The sequence below is a fragment of the Gadus macrocephalus genome, chromosome 2, assembly GCF_031168955.1.
Source record: "Gadus macrocephalus chromosome 2, ASM3116895v1".
Lineage (NCBI taxonomy): Eukaryota > Metazoa > Chordata > Actinopteri > Gadiformes > Gadidae > Gadus > Gadus macrocephalus.
Genome location: NC_082383.1, coordinates 14,445,366 through 14,459,479, shown reverse-complemented (window position 1 = coordinate 14,459,479; position 14,114 = coordinate 14,445,366). Strand labels below are relative to the sequence as shown.

The 14,114-nt window shown below is 45.5% G+C and overlaps 1 protein-coding gene and 1 non-coding gene across 2 annotated transcripts in view; one reads left to right on the top strand and one right to left on the bottom strand.

Annotated features, from left to right (window-relative positions):
- The window catches only part of LOC132450764 (junction plakoglobin-like), a 72,661-nt gene that overhangs the window by 20,832 nt on the left and 37,715 nt on the right, over positions 1-14,114 (bottom strand). The window contains 6 exon segments of the mRNA XM_060042865.1: positions 3,230-3,349; positions 4,030-4,133; positions 6,835-6,979; positions 7,691-7,892; positions 11,382-11,620; positions 12,015-12,268. Of these exon segments, the coding sequence (XP_059898848.1) occupies positions 3,230-3,349; positions 4,030-4,133; positions 6,835-6,979; positions 7,691-7,892; positions 11,382-11,620; positions 12,015-12,268 (1,064 nt within the window).
- On the top strand, positions 13,895-14,013 carry LOC132453142 (5S ribosomal RNA). Its single transcript, XR_009524613.1, has one exon. It is a non-coding gene; the product is annotated as a 5S ribosomal RNA (ribosomal RNA).

The window sequence follows — 14,114 nt, the reverse complement described above, 5'->3', positions numbered from 1 at the left end:
GAAGGGTTTAGGAGGAAGAGGAGGAAGATGGGGGAGGAGGAGGAGCAGCAGGAATGAAGGGCGAGGAGGGGGGTAAGGGAGAGGATGATGAGGAGAGATGAAGGGTGAGGTGGAGGAGGAGCAGAAGGAGCAGGATGAGGGAGGAAGAGGAGGAGGATCAAATTGTAGAATGTTGGTGTATTTTAGTGTCTCTCTGTTGTTCACATTTCTAGTCTAGGGACAAGCCAGGGCCTCTCATACTGACGAGGTGTTCTGCCATTGTTATGTCTCAACAAGGTTGAACCGACCTGGTCCTCCGGGACATGGCCAGGGCCAGATACCTTATCAATGCTGAGAGTGCGTCTGTTTTCGTGTTATTCATAGATCCCCTTTTTGTATAATACTCGCCCCAACCCTTTGGTTCGACGAGAAGAGGGTTCGACAGCCAAGGAACAAGTCATCGACCACCGGGTCCACTATAGATTATTCAACCTAAGTCTGTATCTCGCTGTATTACATCCTGGAATAAACCATCTATTCAACCCTCTGATCCAACCTGTCAAGTTGCTTTGATTTCGACTTCAAGAATTACTACTACGACTGAAAAATACACAACGCAGAGTCTGTCTGAACAGTTTAGAAATAAGCTGAAATCTAACAAAATAAAACAACTTCATAAAACTGGAAGACACTGAACACAATGGAATTGAGCAAATGCAACATCTCATATTAGAACACGACAGAATAACAGAGTCACAGCAGAGAAAATTTGGCATAAATTCAATGCATGAGATGGCAGAACCTGTCATAGTGTTTCATGATCCAGGGTAGGATAAAGTCCTGTTGCTCTGCAATCAATTATTATCGTCTAGTAAAACTGGAGTCCCATTGTGCTGATGTGGAATGATCAAAACCCCCATATTTAATCAAAGAATTGATAGCGCACACACACACACACACACACACACACACACACACACACACACACACACACACACACACACACACACACACACACACACACACACACACACACAATGTGTGTACAAATAAGTTATAAACACTACTTATCCGACACAAAGTGGGATGTCATGTTCTTTCTTCTCTACAATGAAACCATGGATTGTACTTAGACTTGGGCTGGGCGATTAATCGAATTTTGATCGCTATTTATTTTATAACGTCACAAAATTAATATAATTTCAAGTTATTTTTTACATTAAATGATTTATAGAAAGTGTACAGCTGGATACATATCTGTACATTACTTTGGATTTGAAAAATCTCTATTAGTTCTCAGTTTTGGGAGAGACATGCTGAATGAATCATCTTTTTAAACAAAAAAAAAATCGTTTGAATAATCGTGATTTCAATATTGACAGAATTAATCGTGATTATGATTTTTCCCATAATTCAGCTGCCCTAACTTAGACACACATTTATAGTACATTGATGCCAATCAAGAATATGACCCTGGGAGACAGAAAGCTACAGAGAGAGAGAGTGTGAGTGTGTTTGTGTGTCTTTCGGAAATTGAAAATGATGTGTTGATGGTGGAGAGAAAGAGAAAGAGAGCAAAAGATAGTGAGAGAGAGAGCAAAAGAGATATCTACTCATAACACCAGCTCATTGATTAGAAGCAGGTACTGTATTATAACTGTTTGCAAGTCGCTGTGACTGTAATTCTATATGTGTATGTGTGTGTATGTGTATGTGTGTATAATGTGAGGTACATGCGGATGTGGGCATGGTACATTGAGACAAAAGACAAATCCACAAACAATAAAACAAAAGCAAGAACAGACCTTAAAATCACCAAGTAACAAACACAGCAAAGGCAAGACAAAATCCACTTTCATTTGAAAGCTGCCAACAGAGACGGTAGGATTCTAGCAAGGGTGATCCAAAGTTTCAGAGCCACCCAATAAAGAGGCACGTTCACCTTGTGTTTCAAGATTAGCCTGAGATTTAACCAGGAAGCTCTGGTCAGGAGACCACAGTGATCTACCGGTGAAGTAAGGATGGAGCTAGCCAGAGTTGTACACAGGTGCCTGAGGCTTTATGCAAGGCTTTATATGTAAAAACAAGTACCTTAAAATGGATCCTGAAATTGATGGGTAAAACCTTTATAACCATCCAGTCCTTAATGGCAGTTAGACAGTTGTTTGTCAGTCTCATTAGGCTTAAAAGAGACATTCAGCAGGATATCATCAGTGTTACACTGGCAATAGATACATTTAGGTTTGCAAAAAATAGGTTCCAATTGAAGCACAAACCGCGCAAATAATAGAGGACCTAAGACAGAACCTTGAGGCACACCACAGGAAACTGCGGCAGTTACAGATGAGAGGGAACCAAGTGACAAAGACTAACTCTTCTTATCTTGTCAGAGAGATAAGTTGAGAACCTGTCAAGGGCGCCCCCAGAGACACCCACCCAGCGCCTAGGCCTTTCTGTCAGGAGGCTCTGATCTATAGTAGTAAGAGCTGTGCTAAGATCCAGAAGCACCGAAACCGAGCATTTGGCAGACATCCTTTTTTCATTGGAGATTCTGAGAAGAGCAGTTTCAGCGGAACGCTTCTGACGGAATCCACATTTGAATTGATCTAAAGTGTTGCAAGCATTAACAGCAGGGAGCTGTTTGGCAAAATCTTTCTCTTAAAAAGCTCAAGATTAAAGGCAAAAAATGTCAAGAAATAAGCCTTTCGTTTTTGAGAAGGGATAGATCGAGGTCAGTTGTTCTCGGAAGAGGCTAAACAACTGCATGTTTAAAATAACCAGATGGCAGGGTAGCTTTATATAATAGAGACCAGGCAAGAACCAACAGACCCAAGTGCATTCTTAAGCATGGAAGTTGGTCCAATATCTGCAGGGCTTGATGAAGGTTTTATTCTGGCCACCAGATCAATGAGGTCTTGCAGAGAAATAGTGGCGGCCCGAAATCGAGGCCAAGTCGGATAAGCAGAAATGGGAGCAGAAGAGGGGATGAGGCCAGCCCTAACCTCTTCTCATCTAATCCAAAAAGAGAGAGAGAAAGTTACTGCAAACCTTATTTGAAAGGACAGGTACATCCGGAGGTGCTGGATGGACAATGATGTTAATAGTATCAAACAGGACTTAAGGGTTTAATGGGGGAAACAATGGATAGTGTCATTTAACCGTGGGCAATGAACTGACTGAGGGAACAGGATGTATTTTACTAGGGGCCACATAATCCGAAAACTACGGCGCAATGAAAGAGTGTGGGCACCTTGTTGCGAGAGTTGTTGCAGGTCAGGTTAGAGAGGATGCCCGTGGCGCAGGTCAGCATGTTGACATCGTCGGAGCCCAGCTGGGTGACCAGGATCTGCAGAAGACCGTCCAACCCTTCCTGAAGGGCAGAGGTGCAGAGAGGAGAGATGAAGAGAGGGTAGGAGGGTTAGAGAGGAGAGCGGAGGGTCAGGCAGCCCGGTAAAACTGGAGAACGCTGAGGAAAGGCTGGTGTGATGGATGTCAAAGTGGCTAAAAAACACAGCATGCAATAAAATAATTGGAATAACCAACAACACAATATTCCTACTGCTGCAAACACAAAGAGGAAACAACGGGAGCGAGGGCAGTAGCTGCAGCAATCAGAAAGACCCACTGCAATCGTGTGGAGTAAATAGAAAAAGTTTGACAGACAGACCGACGCATAGATGGGACAGACAGACAGACAGACAGACAGACAGACAGACAGACAGACAGACAGACAGACAGACAGACAGACAGATAGGGTGAGAAACAGATAGATAGATACATAGAGAGGGAGACATGGAGAGATAGATGGAGAGATAGATGGAGAGGTTGATTGATAGATTGATAGATTGATAGATAGATCGACAGAATGAGTGATGGATAGACAGATAGATAGGTAGACATAGAAATAGATAACAGAGTAGCTACAGCAATCATAGAGTCAAACTGGAGTGTATTTACACTTGAATAGTGCTAGTAGTACCAAATACTAGAGGTAGTAGGGATATTCGGCCATAGCATTGTGGCTGCATGATGCAGTACTGCTGCGTTTACCTGTTTAGTCGCTGCGTCAGAAAGGTTGCGAAGAGTCCAGAGACAGTTCTGGATCAGCCGTTGACTAGAACCGGTTAAGTGCTGGCCTAGAGCCTGCATGCCACCTACAGACACAAACAGTTTGTTACTGTATACCTAGAGACACAAACAATATTTAACTGTACAGATAGAGAAACACAACACAAACCGTATGCTACTTAACACCTCTTGACACACATTTTGTTACTGTTTACATACAGACACACAATATATTACTATACACACACAATTTATTGTTATATACCTGCAGGCACACACAATCTATAAATATATACCTATATACAGACTGTCTGATTCTGATTCTCATAATCTGTTAATTTATAGCTACAGATCCACTCTGACCTGTACCGTGCAGTGCAGGTCAATGGAGAAGTGGCATAGGTAATTTGGTGGGTAATTTTTCTTTGAAATGATCTTCAACATAGTAATCTATGGCGTATCATCACTGTAACTGAATTAAGTCCTTTTAGCAAAACACGCTGTGAACACCCTGAGGCGAACACAGGTGGCGCTATTGTCATGACAACAAGGTACTCTGACGTCACGACCAAGGGGCAGCGGCGGTGCGCTTTGTGCCGACGTGCGGGGCTCTGTCTGGGCAGCTGTTGTCTGTGGAGTCCGAGAGAAAGTCTCGCATTTCGAAACACTTGTTGCATAATGCCACGGTGTGTGCGTGGAAGGTGAGCTCCGTCTGGGCAGCGAAACGCCCTTTCCTAAAACTTCCAATCAAAACCACTTCATTCTTTTAATCTCTTTGAATTACAGATGAAACAGTGGGTTTGCTGGTTCTTGAAGTTGACAAGCTAACCTTATCACCTGCATAATTACCTCTATAAAACATGCTGCTAAAAGTGAGCGTGTTCTCCACGCTGCCTGGAAGGGTTGATAGCAGTTTGCACGAACAAACCAGTAAACGAGCGGCACGAGATAGTTTATCAGCAGAAGCGGGGCTTAGCCGACAGAACAGGCAGATGGCGTGACCCACCCTACTATGCAGGTTGGTGCACATTGAAGACTTTGATGAGACGTAGACCCCCCGCCCCCATTTTTTGCAGATCTTCACAATTCACGTGGATGCCCTTTTTTTTGGTAAAAACTGTGAATTTTGCCGAAAGGTGACGAGTTTGCATCCCTGATCATTATATACAAACAGTCACAGACAATCTGTTATTATACACCTACAGACACACACAATCTATGACTGTATACTAGGGTATATCATGTATAGCAGGGGTTTTCAAAGTGTGAGAGAGTGAGCCCCCCCTCAGAGAAAAAAATTCAGCTGAGCCCCCCCCCCCCCAAACATTTGAAACATTTTTTAAACATATTTTTTAAACATTTTAAACGTTATTCTGAAACATTACATCTTTGTGCGTTTTTAAACACATTTCTTAACACAATTTAACAACTTTATCTAAGCATGTTTTAGCTTAACCTTTTTTAAATACATTTGACATCTTAATCTGTGTAAACTGCCAGTCGAATCAGATCAGCCTTTTCAGTCCAGAGATTATACTATTCGGCGGGGTTTGTTTACCGGCGTTGCTATGGTGACCTAAATTATTATAAGCAACTGAAAGCGATGCCGGTTTGAAACTAAAACTGTGATTCTGAAAAAGTATAAATGCTATCAAAATTCCGTTTCCATAGAATTGAAGATACAAGTGTGTAGATTTGCTTAATGGTTTGAACGATGGTAAACGGTTGAAAAAGGAATGAGTTACGATGTCTAGAAGTAGGTGTATCAGAATGGGCTGACGTCTTCAATGAAAACAGCTGAAAACGAAGCGGTATGAAACTAAAACTGTGATTCTGAAGAAATTTTAAATGATATCGAAATTCTGTTTAGATATTATTGAAGATACAAGTGTGTAGATTTGTTAAACGACTGATGATTTGAATCATGACTTTCAGTGGGTTTTTCGGGTTTATTTTTTTCTCATGTCGCGCCCCCCCTGAAGTACTCTGGCGCCCCCCAGGGGGGGCGCGCCCCACAGTTTGAAAACCACTGATGTATAGGGTTATTCTACGGGAACGTTGGCCAGCTGATGTAAAGGAGTTGAGGAAATGTTGAACATTATGCCGCGTTTCCACTGCAGGGTGCGGAACGGATCGGATCGCAAAGGTGCGGTAGGGAGGGGGCGGTATAGCCCAGCTCAGTTCCGAGGTCGCGTTTCCACTGCCGACAGTACCCTTTGTGGTAGGCCGGATGTCGATCGCCGCGGCAGCTACGTAAACATCGTAAACAACGTCTTCCTCCCCAAGAATGCAGACGAACGTCTCCACCTCCTTGTTCGCCCAAGCAAGCGTTTTACGCGACATGTTAATTGTAAAGAATAATACCTCGAGGCTACTGTTTGTTTGTTTTTATCCCCGCGTCACCCGGAAGTGATGATTCTGTTGACCAATCAACGGAGGGGGTGTGTAGCTAGAATTTCCCGGGACCCTTTCAAGCGTCTCGTCTCGTTTTCGGTACCCCAACGGAGGAGTCCCGAGAACGAGGCCGGAACGGGTACGGCAAAGTCCGGGTCACGCCCACTTTTGGCGGTGGAAACGCGACCCGATCCGCACCTTTGCGATCCGATCCGTTCCGCACCCTGCAGTGGAAACGCGCCATTAGATAAGATCAGTGACGAGAATCTATCAGGGCGGTTATCTGAAAAGTCGCTGAACACAAGAAGTGATCCTGGCCGTAATACACAATACAAAACAGTGCGATGCGTTGATGGGACCAGTGCTAATGCCCAGTCATACCCGTAGACCTACCGGTCTCCACAATGGCGGGCTTGTTGCTGGGACAGACGGAGAGCACCTTGAGCACTCGGCTGGTGGTCCACAGCAGCTTCTCGTAGTTGTAGTTCCTCATGATGAAGACCAGCCCCTCTGGGCCCCCATTGGCCAGGATGATAAGCTGACCCGCGGTAATTCAAGAAAAAAATAACCACAGGAAGGCGTGTTAGGGTGTTGAAGTTATGAGTGAGAGGAGGGGATCAGGGATCTGTGATGTAATCTCTCTTCAAAGGAGGAGGGAGGGAGAGAGAAAGAGAGAGAATGCTTGAGGGAGAGGGTGGGTGAGAGAGAGAGGGGTTGCTGATAGAGAGAGAACAGGTCAGAGAGAGATAGAGAGAGACAGAGACAGAGAGAGAGAGAGAGAGAGAGAGAGAGAGAGAGAAAGAGCGCGAGAGAGAGAGAGAGAGAGAGAGAGAGAGAGAGAGAGAGAGAGAGCAGATGGGTGAGAAAGATTTGGGAGAGGCAGTGTGGGTGGGTATCTAAAAATAGCATTCATTGATTACTGAACCATGTAGGTGAAGTAGGATCAGCAGAATAAAACAAGAGTCGCTTCTGCCGTCATCCAAACAACTATGATAAACGACAAGTTGCTATTATTACCATTCTTCACTCTTCTTATTTAAGCCTTTTAGCCGAATACAACACTTTTATCCAAAACAACTTAGAGTGAAATCACATTTAATTTTAGAATGGTGTCGGCTTACCTAACAGACAGACACAGTCATGGCTCTCCCCCCAACACACACACACACACACAGACACACATACAAACACGCACACTCACGCGCACACACACGCACGCACGCACACACACACACAAACACCCACACACCTTGCTCTCCTGGTTGCCGTAGGACAGCAGCTGCAGACAGTCGGTGGTGATGGCCAGGAACTTGGGGTTGCTCTTCTTGAGCAGGGGCACAATCCTCTGCAGGCCGTCGGCTAGGCGCACCGCCATCTTGGCGCCCTCCTGGTGCAGCAGCAGGTTGTGCAGCGTGGTGATGGCGTAGAACAGCACCGACTCCACCGGAGAGCTGGCGGAGGGGGAGGGAGAGAGGGGGGGGAGAGAGAGAGAGAGAGAGAGAGAGCGAGAGCGAGAGCGAGAGAGAGAGAGAGAGAGAGAGAGAGAGAGAGAAATTTAAATTTGATTAATGATTTTTTCTGATATGTTGGCACCTGAGGCAAAGGGCATACAAATTTCAAAAATGAAATGTCCATGGGTATTGATTAGAGAAACAAAGAAATTACATCTACAATATAAAAAGTGAATAATATTTAGTGTAAAGTTCTCGTTATTGGATGTTACACATAAAATATATACAAATAAAACATGGCAAAACAAGACAGAAGGCTTGATGAAGTCACTGCAAATAAACTGTGGGTTCACAAATTACACTTTGATATGCATCTCAAAGTTCCATACCACATAGCCCTATACACCGGGCATTCAAAGCAGTGCACGTACTCAACAAGTCTCTCTGGCTTTCTGGACCGTTTGAGAACGGGCTTCTGTTTTATAGGGGGTACCCAAAGCTTAGCTGTAACACCATACTGCCAATATCCTGTCTCAAAGTTACAGCTCAATCTCCTTTAACCCTGGCACCCAAATAGCTGATGTAGCCACCCAAGAACAGAGAGCGCGAGAAGTAGAAAGTGAGAGAGCGGGAGCGAGAGAGATAGAGAGAGAGGGAATTGGAGAGAGTGAGAGAGGGGTCCCTGGGTGAGGGGATAGGAGGAAAGGAAGAATGAACAAAATATTTTTAGTTACAAGAGGGATTCTCTTCGAGGCATCCAGTGTCGAGAACATTGAAACTAGTTGAAAATAAAAGGCAACAGAAAGATATGTTGAAAATGACAGAATGGAAACTATGGGAGGATAAGACGACAGAATTTCTAGATGTTGCAGGAGAATATGGTTATGTATGATCCACTCTTGGAGAAGTAGAGGGGAATATAGTTAGGGAGGTTTAAGATTGTTATCCAACCTGACTTATGCTTTCGATCTCATTCTCCACAAACTAACAAGAACACCTGTTCTTGTTTTGGTACGGTTTAGTTCATACTGTGCAGAAACACTCGCGCACACTCCCGCACGAACACTCACGCACACACATGCAGACACGCGCGTGTGGGCACACACATAGATTGCCATGCAGGCGTACGCAGAGGATGAAGACAGACCGAGGCTGCTTGTAAACAGAAGGTCTGATAGGGAGATTAGTGGAGAGAGAGGAGGAGGTGGAGGAGGAGGTGTAGGAAGTTATAAAGGAGGTGAATAAGGGCAGGATGGAACGAACAACGACAGTTATGGGAGAGAGGTGGAGGTGGAAAGAAGAGATAGCGAAAGAAAGGTGAGACGACAGGAAACAATGAGGGAGGAGAGAGGTGGACGCGAGTGGGATGATGGTATTAATATATTTCAGAAATACTCACAAACTCTGCCAAGTGTCTTTGAAACTCATGAAGTTTTATTTATTTATCTTTTCTTCCCCTCTTCCTTCCTTTTATTATGTGTATTAAGCCGCAGAATCAATTATAACTGTGAATTATGGATTCAGTCAAAGCTCCCACTCGAGGATTAGCTATTTGTCGTTGCCGTGCCCGGAGTAGGTCTGGGAGACGTGAGCGGAGCTGGCTGGGGTTCATGTCACACACACACACACACACACACACACACACACACATATAGACAGCCACACACACACACGCACACACGCGCGTGCATACATAACCGCTGTTTGTTTGCTTCGTCGGCTAAATGGATAATCTCAGTCCGTGTCTTTGTGCACAGTACACGCGGAAACAAGGTCAATATTGCCAAGAATAACATCTATAATGTACTGGATGATTTTTCTCCTCCAAGCAAATACAGGATGGCTCTGTGTGTGAAGCGAAACATCGATGAACATTTCATGCGACAATCAAAAGGAGATCAAGAGAATCTACTGCTAAATACACAAATGCATTTACATTTGAATGTATTTGAATTTAACAATGCAATTTTTAACTTTGCCTTGGTTTTGTTTTACTTATCTATTTTCTTTGATTATTTCATTTTATTGTTTGTGAAGCATTTTGAGTCGTGTATGAAAATTGCTTTATCAATAATGTTGCCTTGCCTTGCCTAAATAAACACAAATCCTATACAAAAGGAATGATAAAAACCTCAATAAATACAGATATAGATAACTATTCAGTATTGCTATCTTTTCTTTTTGGACTGTGTTATGGTGTCATAGTTGACATGGCACACATTGTCTGATCCAAAGCCTCCCATAGTTAGGGATTGCCAGGGGATTTAGCAGGTTCTGTTGTTATGCCATTCAGCTGACTGATGCATTTCCCATGCCAATAGCTGCTAGAGTGAGAAACACAACACAATTCCTGCTCTGAAAGTCTCAATTCTAGGTTCACCTATCTGTCTGTGTGTCTGCTTCCCCCTGTCTTTCTGTTGTTTATCCCTCAGAGATGCCTTCTCACCCGTGCCCGGGTTCCGTTCCTCGTTCACCCGGTATCAAACTCTCTCACTCTCTCACTCAGTCACACTGCTTTTGTTTTTTAAACTCCTCACTTGAACTGAATTCTAATTCCTCTCTCTGTCTCTCGCTACAACTCTCTTTCTGTATGTCTCTCTCTCTCTTTCTCTCTCTCTGTCTTCTTTCCTTCCTAATTCTCCTGGGATTCACTAAGTATGCCTAGCCACCGGCCCCACTCCTCCATTAAAACCATTTATCATCTATCCATCTATGCATCTATCCATCCACTGACCCGCTGACCCAACCACGAATCATCCATCTATCATCCATCAATCCATCCCCTCCTGGCACCCACTCCTCCATTCAGCAACCCATTTCCTTCCTATCCGTCTATAGCCTCTTTCACACATAGTTCCCGGCACTGCTCATGATTTTCACTATTCACACAAGGCAGCAGCGTTCTGGAACACTTTCTGTCTTGGGCCCTTTCACACACGCAAGCAAAGTAGACATGCCAAGGAACAGTCCAGCAGACATTCGTAATGCAACACTTATGGACGCCAGTCCCCCCCCCCCAATTAAACTCGCAGTCTGAGAGGAGCTCCCTTATTTCGGAATCTGTCAAGTTTCAAGTAATTCTTCGAAAAACGAAGCTGCCTGCAGACCAAATAAGCTGTGTAGACATTGTTATCAAAGCACCCTGAGAAGCATTGGCGCGTTAAGATGAACCGTTGTGGATTCCAATATGCCCTCATCAGGATTCTTTGGTTCCACAATCGACAGGTTGACAAAAGAATCATTTTCGGGTAAAAAACATAAATGTCAATGTAATCTTAGAGTTAAAACATCAATTTGACTTGGTGAGTGGTTGATTCGCATTCAACTATGTTTGGTTCGGTTTTGATGCAGCCCCTTTCATAAAATAAACTCAATTGAATACCAGAACAACCCAATTTTTACAGAATTGCCATCCATATCGTACTGGTCAACAGAAAGCGGCAATGTACGTAGGTCACTTTCCGATTCAGACCCCTGGGGCGGCCGTACCTCAGCATCCGGACCAGGGCCGGCACCCCCCCAGACTTGAAGATGGCGACCAGGCCCTCCCTCTGGTGGGAGAGGCTGTGGAGGACGGATGCGGCGCAGCGGGCCGTCTCGATGTCGGCCGCCGACGTCATGGCGCGCACCACCGCCGCGATCATGGCGGGCGACTGCACCAGCACCCGGCGGCTGGCCTCCTTCCGGGTCAGCTGGTTCACGATCATGGCCGCCTTGTTGACCACCACCTTTGGTGGCCGCGCACACACGCACACACGCACACACGCACACATACACACAAACACAGACACACAGACACACAGCACATTCACATAGATGCTGATGATAATGATGAGAACTGACTGGGGAGGGCTGACTGTTGTGTAGTTGTGTAATCTGCTGTGATTGGAGACAAAATGGGTGATGGGTCATCTTGTTTGGTGATTAAACCTATAGAGGGAGCAAGAGTGTGTGCGTGTGCGTGTGCGTGTGCGTGCGTGTGTGTGTGAGATGGAGAGTGAAAGAGAGTGTGATTCTTTATGTGTGTGTGTATGTCAGAAAGCGAGAGCGTGTCTGTGCATGCGTCCGGAGAGCGACAGCGAGAGAGCGGGCAAGAGAGAGAGCCAGTGCCGGCCGGCTCACCGGGTCGTCATCCGACAGCAGCTTGGTGAGCTCTGGCACTGCCCTGGTGGCCAGCTCCGCGTCGTCCTGGTAGTTGATCAGGTGCACGATGGCCGTCTTCAGCAGCTGGGAGGGCTCGGCCAACCGCTGCACGTTGCTCTGCTGCGCCGGGTCCGATTGGACGGGCATGGCCGCCTCCCCTTCCACCAGCGTCTCCGGGAACATGGCGGCTCGGACGCGCTGGGCCCTGGTCAGGGAGTACTGGAGGTCGAGGTCTGGAGGATTGGAGAGAGAGAGAGGGGGGAGAGAGAAAGATTAGAGATAAGAGCAATGACAGTGACAGCGCGTGTTCTCTCAGAGTCGCTGCCGTGCAAACACTGACGTCTGGAAGAAGTTGAAGAGGATAAATGGGAGCGGCAGTGTGGATGTGTGAGCTGTTCTTTGGTGTTTGTCAGGGACTTTAAACATACACACACACACACACACACACTCACACACACACACACACACACACACACACACACACACACACACACACACACACACACACACACACACATAAAAAGCATCGGGTCTTTGAATATAAACAACAATAAGTGAGGTGAATATTCGGTCACGGGGTTGCCGTGTGTGTGGTGAGGCTGTCGTTTGTGCGACCATGCGTGGCAGGTCTGGGAATGGCATAAACTACTGTAGTGGAACATGAGTCTGTGCTGGGATTTATGGAGAACGAATAACCAAATAATAAAGGCAAAATACACCGCCATCAATCAGTCAATCCCTATATTTAATTAGCCATGCGAATCACCAAATTAATGAGCACAGCTTAAACGATTATTTCCTCCCGATTCCTTTAATTGATTTCAGCTCTTTATTGTCTCTTGATGAGGCGTATTAAAGAGAAAAGATAACGTCGTCATTTTTGGCCATTCATCTAACCCAGTTCCCTGTTAATTGCCTAGTTTTTTACTATCCTCGTTATTTTGAAAATGATCACTGTGACATTTTGTAATTTCTCGTCGATGTTGTGCCGGGAGACCACTGTGAATATGTATGTGGTATGTGGAGAGTTGATTGCACGTGTCTAAAAGCTACGGGACCCCTTTAAAGCCTCACGCCGACACAAGGTCAGCCTTGAAGCCTGACATACATATGGGGTTCGAGGGGAGATTTAACGACTTAAAAGGAGGTATTTGAAGGTGTCTTTCTATTCTAAAATGTTGAAGGGTACAGTCCATTAGATGTGAACGACGGCCTCATCATTCATCACCATGAGCAGATGACCGCAAACTCCTTCACTGTGACATTGATATTACGGTCATGTGTTTACGGGGTAGGGAAGGAGATGCACATCAATATGAGAAGCTGGGGTCACGGGCCAAACAAAACAATTTCATCTATCTAAGGACTATTGCCTATGTCGCTCATCCTCACGGACCAGACGTACGGGCCCTATTTTAACGGTCTGAAACGCAAGTGGGAAGCGCAAAGCGCAAGTAGCTTTGTGGGCGGTTCTACGGCGCTATCGCTATTTTACAGGCGGATAAATGACACTTGCGTCGCGGCGCAAGTGTCAAAAGGGTTGGTCTGAAGCAGCCTAATTACCCGTAGGTGTGGTTTGGGCGTAACGTCCAACAAACCAATGAGAGTGCCAGCTCCCATTCCCTTTAAGAGCCATGAGCGCATTTGAATCGGACGAGTTGATATTTTGACAGCGCGTCTGCATTGTCCGATGAGACAGATGCTGCACATGAATTTCAAACTGCAAATGGCTCAGTTTATTTCCAAATAATATGGCCTAATTCACACATGGAATAAGGGGTTTTCTTCCACAACTTCAGAAATACTGAGTCCTCAAATAAATTTCGCCAAAGAAAACGTATCATATGATATACCACCCTGAACACGGCCATACCACCCTGAACACGCCCGATCTCGTCTGATCTCGGTAGCTAAGCAGGGTCGGGCCTGGTTAGTACTTGGATGGGAGACCGCCTGGGAATACCAGGTGCTGTAAGTGGTGTCGGGTGGTGGCCAATAGGTGGCACTCTTCCCTCTGGCCCCTTCACTCATCAATCCCGATGCCCCAGTGCAGTGATGGGGACACTGTGCTGTGGAAGG